At 40.7% G+C, this 18,836-nt stretch overlaps 1 protein-coding gene across 1 annotated transcript in view; it reads right to left on the bottom strand.

The window, feature by feature from the left end:
* The window catches only part of LOC122550241 (dynein axonemal heavy chain 11-like), a 456,308-nt gene that overhangs the window by 81,338 nt on the left and 356,134 nt on the right, over window positions 1-18,836 (bottom strand). Inside the window, exons 73-75 of the mRNA XM_043690997.1 lie at window positions 14,895-15,022; window positions 8,468-8,695; window positions 3,974-4,165 (exon numbers count right to left, since the gene is read on the bottom strand). Of these exons, the coding sequence (XP_043546932.1) occupies window positions 3,974-4,165; window positions 8,468-8,695; window positions 14,895-15,022 (548 nt within the window). The remainder of the gene's footprint in view (window positions 1-3,973; window positions 4,166-8,467; window positions 8,696-14,894; window positions 15,023-18,836) is intronic.

The raw sequence follows: 18,836 nt of genomic DNA, 5'->3' as shown, positions 1-18,836 counted from the left end.
AGCACCCGAGCTACAAATCTTCGCACAAACTTTGAATCCCCAAATTTCCCCTCTTTGGATGTATAAGGGAGGAAATTATTCACTATCCTTTCCTTTTGTGCAAGGAAAAACATCTTAGTGAATTGGGTATTTGAAGGTCCCCCAGGACTTTCAAACTGGCATAGGATAGTCATGGAATATATTCCCCTTGACTTCCACACGAATATGATGCACCAAAAAATGGAATAATTTTATAGAACATGGCAGCCCTTTTTGAACTACATTGACACAGACATATCGACCATATTGTTCAGGGCCTTTGCTGAGCCGTGGGGATGGCTCTGGCTGGTTCAGGGGCTCCTGGGAGGAGGAATCCTGTATAAATATGGGTTTTGTTATGACTTGATATAAATTTATTTTTGAATATGTATCTAGTTATTTATTTACTTACTTATTTACTTTTCTCCTTTTTTTATTGTTAGTAACGTATGATATCCTATTTTATGTTTTGGTAGTTGTAGTATAGAATAGTAGTTAGTTTTTAAAAAAAAATTATATTGGTGGTGTTATTATATTGTAAAGTGGAATACACTATTTTGTACTTTTTTTGTAATTTTGTAAAAAATCTCAAATCCTCCTTTTCCATAAAAATATCTATAAAAAAAAACTAATTCACCTTGGCTCTCTCTGATCTGGTGAACATTTTCAAGCTGTTTAATCAACCTAACCTGCATTTTAGACTTCAGCAATTTCCCAACAAGAAATCTCAGAATCACTTCCCTCTGTTATAATTTTTGAATCGCAGAGTGACAAGTGCATTGTCCAAACTAAAGGAATTACTTTGGGTTAACAGGACTTTGAAATCATTGGATTAAAACCAGAGGGCTTAAATCATCTGCCATGTTTTGGTGGCATTATTTTCTTCATTACAATTATTTTGCTTTGGTTAATTCTAAAATCTCAGAGTCTAAGCATGTGATAGAAATAAACATGACAATCATGTGTGTCCTGCAGTTGGTCATAGGCTGCACTTTCGTCCTGTAAGTGATCATTACGCACATGACACGACAATGACAGTCACAAGACAATTACACACAGTATATACACAGGTGTCATATGTCCTGAGATGTCCAATGAATGAAGAGGTGTAATCATCATGGAACATGCAAGTAAAGCTTTGAGCAAGTTTACACTTTGGTTGAACATTTAGGATGATCGCCAATAAATGAGGTCCATAGATTGCCAAGAAAGTTCAATACAAATTGTGACAATAATCCTAAACAGGACCTATGTCAAGTCACAAATTAATGAGAGAAATTCCATAGCAGCAGTCCTTCAAGGCCACAGCTTGCATTCACTGGATATTAAAACAAAGACTATAGACATTCAGGTAACAGAGTCAAAATCCTCAAGAACGTTTGTAGTTGATAATACATTTAAGCATGCATTTAAGTATAAAGTGGAAAAAGGGACAAAAAAAGGGAACGGATAGTTGGAGAGAGTTTGAAGTATATTGCAAGGTATCAGATAAGGGTCAATCAGCTTTATTTCAAATGTGAGGCTATCCTATCAAAATACTTATAGATACAACTTATAGGGGTAAAGCATCATTAGAACCAAAGCAAATTTAATAGCTGGGGTGGACTGAGTTGTTGGCAGTTGAAATGTTAGAGTGAACTGATCCAGTGGCAGGAAAGTAATATTCAAGTTTTCCATTTTGCTCTTTATGTCAAATATTCATGGGAGTGCAATAGAATTAGTTTGACAGCCAGATTTTTAGAGAACAATGTCAGAAACTGTCCAAAGAGGCAGCAGATGCAGAAGAGAATCCACGTAAACTAAACTAGGGTTTTTATTTTTAAGATCTTTTTTGTGAAAAACTTAATTGAATATAAATCCCACATATTCAGCGGCATGTTAAAGGACATACTTCAGCTATTGTCATGATGCATATTGATGCTTTATTACGGTGTGGTATTGCAGAATTTCAGGAATGCATTGATAATAAGATTAGATTAGGATTTAAAATTTGGAGTCAGACTTGTAGAGTGTTTAAACATCAGTGTATTTCCGTCAAATGCACTAAAACAGGAAGTCTGTCCTGTTGGCATTCATCTTTGTGTGTCCGTAGTGTCTGAAACCAGAACTGAAAGCAATGTTCCCATTATGGCTTCCTTGTGCTTGCTATGCTGCTGTCTCCCCATTCTCTGCTCCCTTGCTGTCCCACTCAACCTAAGTTCCCTTATTGCCTTATTTTTTGGCTTGATGTGTACAAAATAAATCACAGCTCCTGAAACAAACCTTTCTAATTCCCACACTGTAAAATGCGTAGATGTGTACGTTGTGTTCAAAAAGTGCAGAACATAGGTAGACTGGTTGGCTCAATGTTTATGAGATTGAACAGTGTGCTTGTTCCAGTAAAGTTTCAAGGCAATAATGTCACACACAGTGCAACTATGATGAGGGTCGCGCAGCAAAGACTGCCTTTAAACACAATGCTTTAGATAGTAAGCAAAATGGATATGATTGTAATTTAATTAATTTTTATCAATGATCTAATTTGGAATGTATTACACACAAGAGAAAGTGAGGACTGCAGATGCTGGAGATCAGAGCTGAAAAATGTGTTGCTGGAAAAGCACAGCAGGTCAGGCAGCATCCAAGGAGCAGGAGAATTGTCGTTTTGGGCATAAGCCCTTCTTCAGGAATCTTGAAGAAGGGCTTATGCTCGAAAAGTTGATTCTCCTGCTCCTTGGATGCTGCCTGACCTGCTGCGCTTTTCCATGTATTACACACCTTGGTTACTTGTACTTGTCACAAAATAATGACATGAGATCAAAAGAGATAAACTAACTACAGTGTATAATTGATCAGTTGATCCGACTTTGCACTGAAATTCTACTGGGAGCTAGTTTTTTTTGTGCTGGAGTTAAATATTTCAAAGAAGTAAAAGCTGTGTATTATCTATATAGGAAAGAATAGCTGCAGATTAATCATGCATCCTCCACCTGTTTTCAGGAGCTAACCAATTTTGTCTCTAATGGGATTGAGCATTCAGACTATACTATTTACATTGTGGACTTGAATGGTTCTTTGTTTTATGGGCTGCAGATCAGCAACAATACATTCTTCCACTTTGGCACATAGCTAGCTGAAGTCAACTTATACTTTACTGATTAAAATGTATTTATTCTGAATGCTAGTTACTCAATATATTTCACGGTGAGAGTGGACGTTGCCAAATAGATTCAGGACAAACCTGGGCCCCAGCACATCCAAACATAACCACTGGGAGCTTTGTACAAACCTTTACACACTTGTATAAAGGCAAAAACAATGCTGCACATAACTGAGAAGTGTTCCCTCTACAGTCTGAGAGATGGACTAATCATCTTAAACCACAATGATTGGCTCTGGGGATTTGCTCTTAAACAAAAACAAACAAACCAAATTGGGGTATGAAGTCCAGGCCTCATTGTTTTTTCAAACAGACTCCAATGGCAATTTTATTCTAATGCATGGTGGGATTTGCAGAAGTTTTTCCAACTTAAGTTGCCTCTAATCACGGCACGGTGGCTCAGTGGTTAGCACTGCTGCCTCACAGCGCCAGGGACCCTGGTTCGATTCCAGCCTTGGGCGACTGTCTGTGTGGAGTTTGCACATTCTCCCTGTGTCTGCATCGGTTTCCTTCGGTTTCTTCCCACAGTCCAAAGATGTGCAGTTAGGTGAATTGGCCATGCTAAATTGCCCATAGTGTTAGGTGCATTAGTTAGGGGGAATGGGTCTGGGTGGGTTGCTCTTCGGAGGGTCGGTGTGTGGACTGGTTGGGCTGAAGGGCCTGTTTCCATACTGTAGGGAATCTAATCTTATCTTGCCTATCATTGGTTTTGCGTCTCAACGTGTAAACTTCTTTCAGCATTAATTTTCAGTGTCTACTGGATAAATGTCTATTGAGCTGTTAGTTGTAATAAATATTCAGAAGAGTGTCTCTTACTTTAATGTTTGCCTCCAGGTAATTATAAAGGACATTGACCGATATAGTGAGATCTCCAGCATTGAAAGGATAGCTTCGGTTCCAACCTTGAGGACCAAACTTGCGTCTTTCGGCAACACACGCATGAAAGTAACAGAGGCAGAAGAGAATGGCTTTGAACTCATGTTCTCGAGAACACATTTCCAGAATATTCTGCAAGACACAATATAAAAACAAATCACTTGTAAATTATAAAGCTTATTGTACTGACTGCATTTCACAATAATCAATTATGAAATTTAAATTGGGAATCAATAGCTAGACATGATCACACAGCAAAATAAGTTTATTTACTTACTTATTCATTATGTGGGATATGAGCATTGCTGGCTGGGCAATAGTTGCCCTTGAGAAGCTGGTGGTGAGCTGCATTCTTGAACCGCTATAGTCCACCCTGCTGTGGGTGGACCCACAACGCCATTAGGGAAGGAATTTCAGGATTTTGACCCAGCAACAATGAAAGAATGGTGATATATTTCAAGTCAGGATGCGAAGTGGCTTGGAGGGGATCTTGAAGATGATGGTGTTCTCATACATCTGCTGCCCTTGCCCTTCTAGATGGAAATGGTTATGGGTTTGGAAGGTGCTGCCTGAGGATCTTTGGTGAATTTCTGCAGTGCATCTTGTAGATAGTGAACACTGCTACTACTGACTGTCTGTGGTGGAGGGACTGAATGCTAGTGGTTGCAGTGCCAATGAAGTAGGCTGCTTTGTCCTGGATGGTGTTAAGCTTCTTGACTGTTGTTAGGGCTGCACCCTTTCAGGCAAGTAGGAGTATTTCATTTCACTCCTGACTTGTGCCTTATAGCTGGTGGACAGGCTTTGGGGACTCACAAGGTGAATTACTCAGCACAATATACCTCTCACCTCTGGAATTCAACTCCTTTATCCATGCTTGAACCAAGGCTGTATTGAGATCAGAAGCTGAGTGACCCTGGCAGAATGCAAACTGGACGTCACTGAGCAGGTTATTGCTGAGCAGATGCTGCTGATAGCACTGTGGATGCCACCTTCTACCACTTTACTGATGATCAAGAGTTGACTGATGGGGCAGTAATTGGCTGGGTTGGATTTGTCCTGCTTTTTATGTACAGGACATACTTGGGCAATTTTCCACATTGTTGGTAAATGCCAGTATTGTAATTGTACTGGAACAGCGTAGCTCGGGGAGTGGCAAGTTCTGGATCACAAGTCTTCAGTACTATTACTGGAATGTCGTCAGGGCCTGGAGCCTTTGCAGTATCCCGTACCTCCAACTGTGAAGACTGGTATCTGTAATGCTGGAGACTACTGGAGGAGGCCAAGATGGATCATCTACTTGGCACTGCTGGCAGAAGACTACAGTGAACGCTTCAGCCTTACCTTTTGCATTGATATGATGGGCTCTTCCATCATTGAGGATGGGGATATTTGTGGAGCCTCCTCCTCCAGCTAGTTGTTTAATTGTCCACCACCATTCACGAATGGATGCGGCAGGATTGCAGAGCTTAGATCTGATCCGTTGGTTGTGGGAAAACTTAAGCTCTGTCGATCACTTGCTGCTTATGCTGTTTGGTAGCTGCATCAGGTTGACACTTCATCTTCAGTTATGCCTGGTGCTGTTCCTGCACTCTCCATTGAACCAGGGTTGATCCCCTGGCTTGACAGTAATGGTTGAGTGAAGGATATGCCATGAGGTTACAGATTGTGCTGAAGTATGATTCTACTGCTGTTGATGGCCCACAGTGCCTCATGGATGCCCAGTCTCGAGCTGCTAGATCGGTTCAAAGTCTGTCCCAATTAACAAGGTGATAGTGTCACACAACATGATGTAAGTTATTCTCAATGTGAAGGCGAGACTTTGTCTCCACAAGGACTGTGCAGTGGTCGCTCTTATCGTTATTATCATGGACGGATGCATTGCAGCTGGCAGATTGGTAAGGATGAGGTCAAGTGTGTTTTTCCCTCTTGTTGGCTTCCTCACCACCTGCTACAGACCCAGTCTAGCGACCATGTCTTTTCGGACCCGACCAGCTCAGTCTGTAGTGCTGCTGCTGAGCCACTCTTAGTGGTGGCATTGAAATCCCCCACCCAGAGCACATATTGCACCCTTGCCAGCCTCAGTGCTTCCTCCAAATGTTGTTCAACATGGAGGAGAACCAATTCATCAGCTGACGGAGGGTGGTACATGGTAATGAGCAGGAGGTTTACTTGCCCATGTTTACCCTGAAGCCATAAGACTTCATGGGTTCTGAAGGCAATGTTGAGGACTCCCAGACAAACTCCCTCCTGACTGTATATCACCGTGCTGCTACCTCTGCTGGGTCTGTCCTGCCTGTAAGGCAGGATACATCCAGGGATGGTGATGGTGGTGTCTGTGACATTGTCTGTGAGGTATGATTCCATAAGTATCAGTATGTCAGGCTGTTGCTTGACTAGTCTGAGAGACAGCTCTCCCAATTTTGGCACTTGCTCCCAGGTGTTAGTGAGGACGACTTTACAGGGTCGACAAGGCTGTTTCTGCCATTGTCTTCTCCGGTGCCCAGGTCAATGCTTGGTGATTCATTCGGTTTTATTTCTTTGTGACTTTGTAGCGACTGGTAAAACTGAATGGCTTGCTAGGCCATTTCAAAGGCCAGTTGAGAATCAACCACATTGCAGTAGGTTTGGAGTCACATGTAGGCCAGAACAGGTGAGAATGGCAGATTTCCTTCCCTGAAGGACATTAGTGAACCTTCAGGGTACTGTCCTAATTATGACTCTTCTCAATTATAACACAGATGTAGGGATGCTGACTGATGACTGCACAATCACAACCATTTGCAATTTCTCCATTAATGAAGCAGTTTCTATCCATATACAACATGACCCAAACAAAATTCAGGTTTGAGCTGATAAGGGGCAAATAGTACTTGTGTCACACAGAATTTAGAATCCCTAGAATGTGGAAACAGGCCCTTTGGCTCAACAAGTCCACAACAACCCTCCAAAGAGTCTCTCACTCATTACTCTATATTTACCCCGGCTAATGCACCTAACCTACACATCCCTGAACACTACAGGCAATTTAGCATGGCCAATTCACCTAACCTGCACATCTTTGGATTGTGGGAGGAAACCTGAGCACCCGGAGGAATCCAACACAGACACGGGGAGAATGTGCAAACTCCACACAGACAGTCGCCCGAGGCTGGGTTCGAACCCGGGATCCTGGCACTATGAGGCAGCAGTGCTAACCAGTGAGACACCGTGCTGCCTGTAAAGTTGCTGGATAAATTGCCATCTCCAACACAAGCGAATGTAACCATTGCCCCTTGAAATTCAGCAGCATTACTATGGCTGAATCCCCTGCAGACATTATCCTGGAGGTTACCATGGATTTGATACTTAACCAGCTTCAATTGCTTTGGAAGCTTGAAATTCTAAAGCGAGTAACTCACATCCAGACTCACCAAACTTTTTCCATCATGTATACTGCACAGGTCAGGATTGTGATGGAATATTCTCCACTCGTCTGAATGAATTCACATTCAACAACACTTCAGGAATGTGATGCCATCACCATCCAGACCAAACCAGCTCACTTGACTGACACCTCATTCTAACACCTTAAAAGTTCACTCTCTCCACCATTGAGGTTTGGTTGTAGCAATTTGACATGTGTATTGTAAACAAAATACACAGCAGCAGCTCACCAAGACTCTTTTGACATCACCTTCCAAATCCACACCAACTATCACCTCGATGGATCAGGCCACCAGATGCATGGCAAAAAGCATCAACTGCAAGTTCCCCTCCAAACCTCACATCTCCCTGACTTGGAACTATGTTGCGTTCTGTCAGTGTCACTGGGTCAATGTCCTGGATCTATTAGTATTCTGGGTATAGAAATACCACATGGACAGCAGCTCCTATCAACTTCTCATAACAACGAAGGATGGACAACAAATACTGACCTAGCCAGCAACACACATGTCCCATGAACAAATAGTGTATATACTTCAGGAGTAATTTAACTTTTGGTGATGGCATAAGTGGTATTAAACTAACTATCTATTCTATACATCATTCCTTTTTGCAGTATATGACAAGCATCTAAACATAATCGTCTATTTCCTAATACTGTCAAAATGAACCCATTCTAACTGGAATCTGCTTGTTTTACTTTTACAGTATCAACTCTCATTCATAAAAGGATAAAATGTACAATGACAACTCCTCTTACTATCACAATATTTTAATGATGTGACATCGGACTTTGCTATTGGCAGTGTGTTGGTATATTCTCTAAATAAAGTATTACATAAATATTATTGACTGTTTGAAATTGTTTCAGTGTTAATTACTTTGCTTTTCTGACTAAATAAACTGACTGCAATTTTTTCAAAGAATCTTTGAAAGCAAGCTTGACATTGAGGCAAAAGTATTAAGCAAGCACTGGATATGACTGCAATCTCCAAACTGTTTGTCTCCTACCTGGTCAAAGTTATAGAGGGCCGCATGTAGATTGGCCAGCATTCCAATAGGTGGTTCATCGGTAATCTTGATTGAGCTTTCCAGTATTCCTTGAGGAATGACATGTTCCTCTGAGGTTGGGGCAGGCTCAGCACTAATGAACACCCTGAAATCAGGATGACTGTCCTTGCTGAATTGCTCCAGCAGCTTTTCTAGTGTTCCCAACCATTTCACTACTAGGTGAACATTCTAGAAATCAGAGCATGCAAAAGAATTTTAGTTTTAAAATTTGGTAATTAAGTTATTGAAAATCTACATACTAATCATACGTTGGCAACAGCTCATATCATTAAATGGAAAAGGAGTAAAAAGAATGGTAATGCTTAATTCATATTATTGGTAATAAAGTCCTTCAGACTGCTCATCTATCACAAACTTTAACACTCATACTCAAACTTTATGAATCCTCAATTTTTTTCAGGACAAAGTTTTACACTGACATTACTTCATTCTATACGTCATCAGTATATATTTAATTTTATCATTCAGTTTATAGGGTACTAAATCATGATGCATTAATTCGTGAATATTTATGTTTCTTTAAAATTCCAATTAAAAACTTTGCTAGAGATAATAAGTCATGTATTTTAAGTAGATTATTGACTTTGCTAGTCATCTCTATAAGTTGTTGCATCAAAAGATGGAGAAGCATTTTGGGGTGTGTAGAGACATAATGACTTTGCATCTTTCTTCAAGGTAATGCTGCATTAAGCATTGAGTTTCATTCATCCTGTAAGCACTTTAGGCAACACCTAATCAAATGAGTTTGTAATCTCTTGCTGGTTTTTATGTGTTGAACTTCAAGGAGAGATGTTAAATAAATATTTTGTCAGTTTTTTACTGCGGAGAACAAAATGGAGGCTAGAGAACTCAGGGAAATAAATGCTGATGTTTTGAAAACTGTTCATATTACAGAAGAGGAAGTGCTGGAGGTCTTAGAAAACATAAAGGTAGATAAATCTCTGGGACCTGATGAAGTGCATCCCAGGACATCGTGAGAAGTTAGGGAAGAAATTGTGGGGTCCCTAGCAGAAGTATTTGTACCATTTATAACCACAGGTGAAATATCGGAGGACTGGAGCATGGCTAATACTGTGCCTTCATTTAAGAAAAGTTTAAGGAGAAGTCTGGGAACTACAGACCTGTGAGTCCGACATCAGTGCTGGGTAATTTGTCGGAGGTGGTTCTGAAAGATAGGATTTACATGAATTTGGAGAGGCAAGGACTGATTAAGGATAGTCAGCATGGCTTTGTGCGAGGGAAATCATGTCTCACAAACTTGATTGAGTTTTTTCAGGCAGTAACCCAAAAAGGTTGATTATAGCAGAGCGATAGCCATTGCTTACATATTATTTAGCAAAGCCTTTGACAAAATTCCACATAGTAAGCTAAGTAGTAAAGTTAGATCACATGGGATTCAGGGGAGGCTTGCCGACTGGACACAAAATTGACCTTATGATAGGAGACAGAGGGTGATGGTAGAGGATTGTTTTTCAGACTGGAGGTCTGTAACCAGCAGTGTGCCACAGGGATTGATACCGGGTCCACTTTTTTTGTCATTTATATAAATGATTTGGATGACGATATTGGAGGTATAGTTAGTAAGTTTATGTATGACACCAAGAATGGTAGTTTAGTGGACAGTGAAGAAGATTATCTATGATTACAAAGAGATCTTGATCAATTAGGCTAATGGACTGAGGAATGGCACAGGGAGTTTAATTTGGATAAATGCGAGGTTTTGATAAAACTAATATGGACAGGACTTATACTGTTATTGGTAGGGCCTTGGGTAATGTTGTAGAACAGAGACACCTAGCGGTTCAGGTGAATAATTCTTTGAAATTTGCGTCACATATAGATAGGGTGGTAAAAAAGGCATTAGCACACTTACTTTCATTTCTCAGACCTTGAAGTACAGGAATTGGGATGTCATGTTGAGATTATAAAGGACATTGGTGAGGCATCTTCTGGAGTACTGTGTTGAGTTCTGGTCACCCAGCTATAGGAAGTATATTACTAAATTGGAGAAGGTTCAGAAAAGATTTACCAGGATGTTGCTGGGAATGGAAGGTTTGAGTTATAAAGGTATGCTGGACAGACTGTGTAGGAAGTTGAGGGGTGACCTTATAGAGGTTTATAAAATCATGAGGAGCATAGATAAGGTGAATAGCCAAGGTCTTTTCCCTAGGCTGGGGGAGTTCAAAACTAGGGATGTATTTTTCAGGCGCGAGGAGGATGATTTAAAAAGCACACAAGGGGCAACCTTATTTACACAGATGTTTGGATGTAGAATGAACGACCAGAGGAAGTGGTGAATGCAGGTAATAGTTACAACACTTAAAAGAAATTTTAATAAGTATGTGAATAGGAAAGGTTTGGTGGGATATGGGCCAAATGGTAGGGCCTTGGTAATGTTGTAGAACAGAGGCATGTTTGGGTTGGGAACATGATTCATGTGGAATTATTGGAGTCTGTTTCCATGCTGTATGACTCTATGACTCATGTATTCTTGCTGAAGAGTGAGAATTCTTGACTGTGAAGTGTGTTCTCCACTGTCAGACACCATTATGTTCACTACCCTCTTCCTGATAGGTCTGGTGTGACAGAGAAAGTCTCTTGGTAGTCGAATAAGAGGTCTTTATTTTAAAGATGATGCAGTTTCTTGCATGATAGCAACTAGTCCAAGTTACATTGACAAAGTAGACCATTAAACAAAGACAATAAAAAGGAGGCCTTAGCATTAGGTCTCACTCGTCAAAAGTCAAAGTTGTTCTGCACAAGTCCATATGACACCATCATATTAGATAGTATTGAATATACTCCTCGGGCATTTACTCATTCAGATCCTTATATTACAGATACAGGGACCTTTGCAATATTAGGTTGTTGGGACAACTGTAAATTGAGGGTTTGAGGGATTCATTAAGGTATGCTTTGTATCCGTGTCCAAAAGACTTGCTTGAGCAGTTAGTGATGGTCACTGGAAAATTCAGGGTCAGTTTGGCAAGGGATGATTGAGTTTGACCAGAGTTGTGAGTAGTCTTTGGACTGCACTTGGACATAACATGTGTGTCCAAAGAATGGCATGAAGTTAAATACATTTTTCTTCTTTTATTTATGTAGCATTGTCTGATAATTAGTAACTGAATGATGTTGATTTCACATTGATGATCCCTGCAATGGCAGGCCTACGATGAACAGCTGAGGATCCTGGGATTGTATTCATCAGAGATTAGAAGGTTGAGGGGAGATCTAATAGAAATTTACAAGATAATACATTGCTATGAAAAGGGTGGATGCTGGGAAATTGTTTCCATCAGGTGGGGATACTAGGATTCGTGGGCATAGCCTTAGAATTAGAGGGGGTCAATTTAGAATGGAAATGAGGAGACATTTCTTCAGCCAGAGAGTGGTGGGCCTGTGGAATTCATTGCCACAAAGCGCAGTGGAGGCCGGGACGTTAAATGTCTTCAAGACAAAGATTGATAAATTCTTAATCTCACAAGGAATTAAGGGATATGGGGAGAGTGCGAGTAAGTGGTGTTGAAATGCCCATCAGCCATGATTGAATAGTGGAGTGGACTTGATGGGCCGAACGGCCTTACTTCCATTCCTATTTCTTAGGGTCTTATTTGTTTGAATGTTCCATTGAAAAGTCTTAAAAAGTGAATTGGGAAATTAATTTCTTCCAGAAAGTTACTGCTCTGTAAGGGTTTTGTAATAATAAGTTATTATTTCAGTGTAATTTCACAATCAAGGCATGCTGGGCCACTTGCTGAGATATTTGTATCATCGATAGTCATGGGTGAGATACTGGAAGACTGGAGGTTGGCTAGTGTGGTGCCACTATTTAAGAAAGGTGATAAGGAAAAGCTAGGGAATTATTGATCAGTGCACATGACATCAGAAACATAGAACATAGGTGCTGTAGGCCATTTGGCCCTTCGAGAGGCTAAATTGTTGCAGGGATTCTGAGGGACATGTTGTGCATGGGAAAATGCATCTCACTAACATGATTGGTTTTTTTGAAGGAGTGACAGAGAAGATTGATGAAGGCGGAGTGGTGGACATTGTCTATGTGGACTTTAGTAAAGTATTTGACAAGGTTTCGCGTGGTAGACAGGTTAGCAAAGTTAGATCACATGGAATCCAGAGACAGCTTGCCATTCAGATACAAAATTGGCTTGAAGGTAGAAGACAGAGGGTGGTGTGGAGGGTTGCTTTTCAGACAGGAGGCCTGTGACCACTGGAGTGCCACCAGGATCGGTGCTGAGTCCACTGTTTTTTGACATTTATAGAAATGATTTGGATGTCAATGTACGAGGCATGGTTAGTAATTTTGCAGATAACACCAAAATTGGTAGTGTAGTGAACAGTGAAGAAGGTCATCTCAGAGTACAGTGGGACCTTGATCAGGTGGGCTGAAGAGTGGCAGATGGAGATTAATTTAGATAAATGGGTGGTGTTGCATTTCAATAAGGCAAACCAGGGCAAGACTTTTACACCTAATGGTAGGGTCCTGGGGAGTTTTGCTGAACAAAGAGTCCTTGGGGTACAGCTTCATAGTTCCTTGAAAGTGGAGTCACAGGTAGACAGGGTAGTGAAGACGATGGTGTTTGGTATGCTTGCTTTCATTGGTCAGTGCATTGAGTATAAGATTTGGGAGGTCATGTCATACCTGTACAGCTCATTGATGAGGCCATTTCTGGAATACTGCATTCAGTTCTGGTCTCCCTGCTATAGGAAAAATGCTGTTAAATTTCAAAGGGTTCAGAACAAGTTTACAAGGATGTTGCCGGGATTGGAGGGTTAGTTATAGATAGAGGCTGAATAGACGGGGGCTATTTTCCTTGGAGCATCAGAGGCTAAGGGGTGACTATATAGGCGCTTATAAAATCATGAGGGGTTTGGACAGCTATTAGGACCGGAATAGCTGAGGCCTTTTTCCAACATTAGGGGAATCCAAAACTTGAGGGCATAGATTTAAGTTGAGAAAGGGAAAGATTTAAAAGTTACTTAAGGGGCAACGTTTTCACACAGAGGATGCTGAGAGTATGGAATATGGTGCTGTGCATATGGAATGAACTGCCAGAGGAAGTCGTGGAGGCTGGTACAATTACAACATTTAAATGGCATCTGGATGAGTATATGAATAAGAAAGGTGTAGAGGGATACGGGCCAAATGCCAGCAGTTGGAACTCGATTAATTTAGAATATCTGGTCAGCATGGACAAGTTGAACTGAAGGGTCTGTTTCTGTGCTGTACAACTCTATAGCTAATTACCCATATTAAAATGTTCCTCTAGTGCCTGAGTGTTAAGAGGATGGGATAGTCATATTGGAGAGGCTGGAGGAGGGCAGGACTGGGGTATGACTATATCTTCATCAGTTGTTGTTAAGGAGACAAGACATTGAATAATTCTTTTGCTCAGACCTATCCCGAGTGCAATGTTAGCTTTGAATCAATGGGCATATTCTCTGCTCTGCCTTAAGGAAATGCTACATTTTCAGAGATGTCATCTCAATGTTAAGTGGATGTTAAAGAAACCACCATATTATTTAACAGCAGCAGTAGAATTCTCCCAGTGTCCATTTATACCTTGCTGACAGTTCTCCATAAACAAATTATTTGGTTAAGTATCTGAGGGAAGTTGCTGTGCACACATTTCTTATATTAGAATTGCAATTGTAATTGTGAAGTACCTCATTTTGACATGTCCTGAGGTTGACAGAGGTTCTATTTAAATGCAAATTCTTTACCTTTCCTGACATTAGAGAAATGGCCACGCTGGTGAGATTATGTCTCCTGTCAGAAATCTTATTACATCTGTCTGAAGCAAATAGCTGCACACCAAAAAGAAACTTCAAAGCTGTGAAGCTCACACAGTAGTTTTAGCAGTAACTAGGAGAGCATCAAATTCTGTATTTATGCCAAATAGATCAGCACAGTATTTTACAGCACTATTATGGTGTGCCCTCCATGTCCCAGACACTTTCTCTGAAGAAGTGCTGGGCACAGGTGAGGTATTTTTCCATTAATAAGGAAAATGATGCAAAAACACTGTCACACCTCTCCTATAACCAGTACAGGACGGCACTGACAAGACAGATTGCAGCAAGTCTATGGAATGGCACAGATAGACCAGTATATCGGAACTGGACTGTAATAGCACCATTCCTGTCTCCAATTCACTCCATGCAAAGATTGCCTGCCACCTATGAGAAGCAATTTAAGTCAGAATGTGACAAGGCTACTTTAAAACCCAACTCAGGGAAATCAAGCTCGAAAAGTTGTGACAAAGATGGCTACTTTATCACCTGAGATTAGCAGGAACCGCTTTTCTGATTACATCTGACCATCATAATGCTTTTCAATACTCTTTACCTGCAAAATGACCCAATGGCCTTCCTTGAAAGCTTTTTCTAAAGCTACTTCAGCTACCACCTCCTGCCCTTGACCCAGAGAAACATTATGAAATCTTCCAGAATCAATAGTGAATCCCAGCTTTTTACCTGGAATGCAAACAAAACACAAGCAAAAGGTTTTTCATCAGAAGTTTCACAAATTGTGATCATAAATACAGCACCTGTTCTTAATATTGCCTTTGGGATACACAGTTGGTTGTTAATCCAACAACACAATCCCATTCATTGTAGCTCATGAAGAAGCTTTTTAGATTTTTAGAATATGCAGCAATCCCAAATAAATAAACTTTAATTTCAGACTGTATCACCACTGGTAGAAGTAGCTGAGTGGGTAGATGGGGGACAGGTGAATATTTAGTTCAACTTTGAGAAATGAAACTTGGAGAGTTACCAACAGAAAATAACAGGACAGATATTTTCTTTGCATCTGTGCGGGGAGGACTTGTGGCATAGTGGGTATGTGGGTCCCCTGCTTCTAGGCCAAAAACTCCAGAGCTGAGTTCTAGTCCAGGACTCAGTGGCCACGCAAATATGTTTATAATGTGGCCAAAAAGATTGATGATTAATCTGTGAATTCTTCCAATGTGCCTTACAGAGGCAGTTAAAGAGGGAGAGACTGCTGGTGAGCCATGCTTAATATAGAATGATAGTTTATCTAGCTAAATTCTTTGTTTCACTAAACACAGATACGATGCTCCTTTAATTTTATTCTGCTGCTGCGTGGACCTTCAAGGTCAGTGTGAGGCAGCGGCTCCTGGAACCAGAAGTCTGTACGCCATGGGCCTTCTGAGCAGCTGCTCTGCCCCTTGAGCGAACATTACATTGGGAAGCCTTGGAGATGGCTTCTGGGAGATTTGCAGGGCTCTGCCCTACACATTGCTGCCTTGAGATTTTTTAAAGTTTCTTCTGTTTTATGGTACAAGCTTAGAATAAAATTTATTTTAACTGGGTGCATCATTCAATTCTTGGGCCCCTTCATCACTTCATTCACTAAGCCCAAAGGGCATCCCATGGAAAGATATCCCATAAATGCTGGCAGCCGAGTTAGTGTTGTGACTGTCGAATCCTGGGAGTATTTACAAGGTTAATGATGGAGTAAGCTTGAGCGATAGTAGAAAATTAATTGGTCGCCATAATATTTGGACTTGGGGATCTCTGACGACTGTTCTTTTGTAGCAACTAAAAGACGAGGATGATGCTGATTAAGATATCTGTGAGAATAAAGGTGAGGGTAGTGTGAGCGTAGGGATGATCTGATGTAAGTGGATAATAAGGGCTGGGGCAATCACTTGAACAGGCCCTTGAACTGATGCTAAATTTCAGGTTTGTTGCGAGAAAAAGGGAGCAGTGCATCAAGACTTGGAGGAACTAATGGCTGGTGAAGCTTGAGCTCAGGTAACATTTAAGTAGATTTGGGTAAGAAGAGAAAATAGAGTCTGAAGTTGAGGGTTTGAATAAATTTCACTAAGTGTGATCATAAATACCAGTTCTTAATTTTGCCTTTGGGATACATAGTGATGATTCAGTGGAAAAGGTGGCGTGTCGATCTAACAACATAAACCATTCAAAGAAAACCACAAAGACGTTTTTTAGATGTTTAGAATAGACTGGAAGTTGAAGTCATGGTTGAGACAACAAATTTACAGGGTGAACAGTGGGTCAAGAAAAGTGGCAGGCAGCTTGAAAGTGAAAGTAAACCTAGCTGAAGCTGAAAGCTGAAGAGAGAAGTTGCAAGGGCAGTGCTGGGAAGGGGAAGGATTCCCCAAAGGCCTGACCACAACAATGACTGCAGCATTTTGAGGTGAGCTGTTTGGGTGAAAGAAGTTGAGAGATTGGAAAAGGAAATTACCAAGAAATGAGAAACCTTTATTAAAACTGTGCAAATTCAGCCTGCACATTTGATCATTATAAATATTCACATAAGCAGTTTCAATAGTAATTGTTCAAACAAATAAAAATCATAAATTGGTATCAAGTATTGGATTGGAAATACATGAATACTTAATACTTATATATTAGTTGGTCTTGCAGAGTTTTGCACATGGGGAATCATGGTAAAAACGACTTTGGAGGATAAATAAAATTGAGGTCACAGATAAATGAACGAAGGCAAAGACATGAAGGGAAGTGTGGTCTGTTGAAAAGGTAATAAGGTTAGATGGCAAGTAGGCAAGGCTGATAAGGACCAAGGTTGGTGGGGGGTGGGGTTGCAGTCCAGAGAAGAGAGAACAGAATGATGTGTGAGGAATGGGATGAGGGGAGAGAGAGCATGACATTATGGGTCGGGGAGCGAGAAAGGGGTTATATCTGAGTCTTCCTGAATAGGAAGTGGGAATGCAAAGGATTTAATGTTTCATCTACAGGAAGTGGGGTAGTATTATTTGCTGGGGAATGGGACTAGGAGACAACTCGTGTATATTGTCAAATGCATTTTCCTTTGGCATTATTTCTTGTATTATGCCAATCAATATTACATACACAGGAACTTATTAGTGTGATATTGCATTGAATTTACAAACAGCAAAGAACGATTACAAAATTAACAGGGATGGAAAATTTGAGTTAAAATAACTAACCAAAAATATAAAAACAGATAGTAGAGTTTCTGTAAATATTTAAAAAAGAAAAGTGAGCACTGGTCCAATAGAAAGTAAGTCTGGAGAATTGATAATTGGAAATAAAGAGATTGCAGAAGTATTGAACAAATATTTTGAATAAATCTTTGCTGAAGATGATACTAGTAACATTCAAAACACACTATAACACTATAATTCAGGAAATGGAAAGAAGGGAGGAGCTCAGGAAGTTACAATCACCAGAGAAATGGTAGTCAGTAATTTATTGGAGCTGTGATAACTGTCCGGATCTGAATGAAATTCATCCAAGACGGATTTTTTAGATTGGATTAGATTACTTACAATGTGGAATCAGGCCCTTCGGCCCAACAAGTCCACACCGCCCCGCCGAAGTGCAACCCACCCATACCCCTACATTTGCCCCTTACCTAACACTACGGGCAACTTAGCATGGCCAATTTATCTGACCTGCACATCTTTGGACTGTGGGAGGAAACCGGAACACCCGGAGGAAACCCACGCAGACACGGGGAGAACGTGCAAACTCCACACAGTCAGTCGCCTGAGGCGGGAATTGAATCCGGGAATTTAACTAGTAAGGTGAGGGGGAGGGGGGAATGTTATTTGGGTTGGACTGAGAAATAAGAAAGGGATGATCACCTTATTGGGACTGTATTATAGATCCCCTAACAGTCAGAGGAAAATTGAGAAACAAACTTGTAAGGAGATCTCAGTTATCGGTAAGAATAACAGGGCGGTTATGGTAGGGGATTTTAACTTTCCAAACATACACTGGGACTGCCATAGTGTTAAGGGTTTAGATGGAGAGGAATTTGTTAAGCGTGTACAAGAAAATTTTCTGATTCAGTATGTGGAGAAGGTGCAAAACTTGACCTACTCTTGGGAAATAAGGCAGGGCAGGTGACTGAGGTGTCAGTGGGGGAGCACTTTGGGGCCAGCGACCATCATTCCATTAGATTTAAAACAATGATGGAAAAGGATAGACCAGATCTAAAAGTTGAAGTTCTAAATTGTAGGAAAGTCATGTTTGATGGTATTATGTAAGAACGTTCAAAAGCTGATTGGAGGCAGATGTTCGCAGGTAAAGGGACGGCTGGAAAATGGGAAGCCTTCAGAAATGAGATAACAAGAATCCAGAGAAAGTATATTCCTGTCAGGGTGAAAGGGAAGGCTGGTAGGTATAGGGAATGCTGGATGACTAAAGAAATTGAGGGTTTGGTTAAGAAAAAGAAGGAAGCATATGTCAAGTATAGACAGGATAGATCGAGATGAATCCTTAGAAGAGTATAAAGAAAGTAGGAGTA

The sequence above is a fragment of the Chiloscyllium plagiosum genome, chromosome 5 (genome assembly GCF_004010195.1).
Source record: "Chiloscyllium plagiosum isolate BGI_BamShark_2017 chromosome 5, ASM401019v2, whole genome shotgun sequence".
NCBI lineage: Eukaryota > Metazoa > Chordata > Chondrichthyes > Orectolobiformes > Hemiscylliidae > Chiloscyllium > Chiloscyllium plagiosum.
Note: the sequence above shows the minus strand (reverse complement) of the source record. Positions and strands in the feature narration are given on the sequence as shown.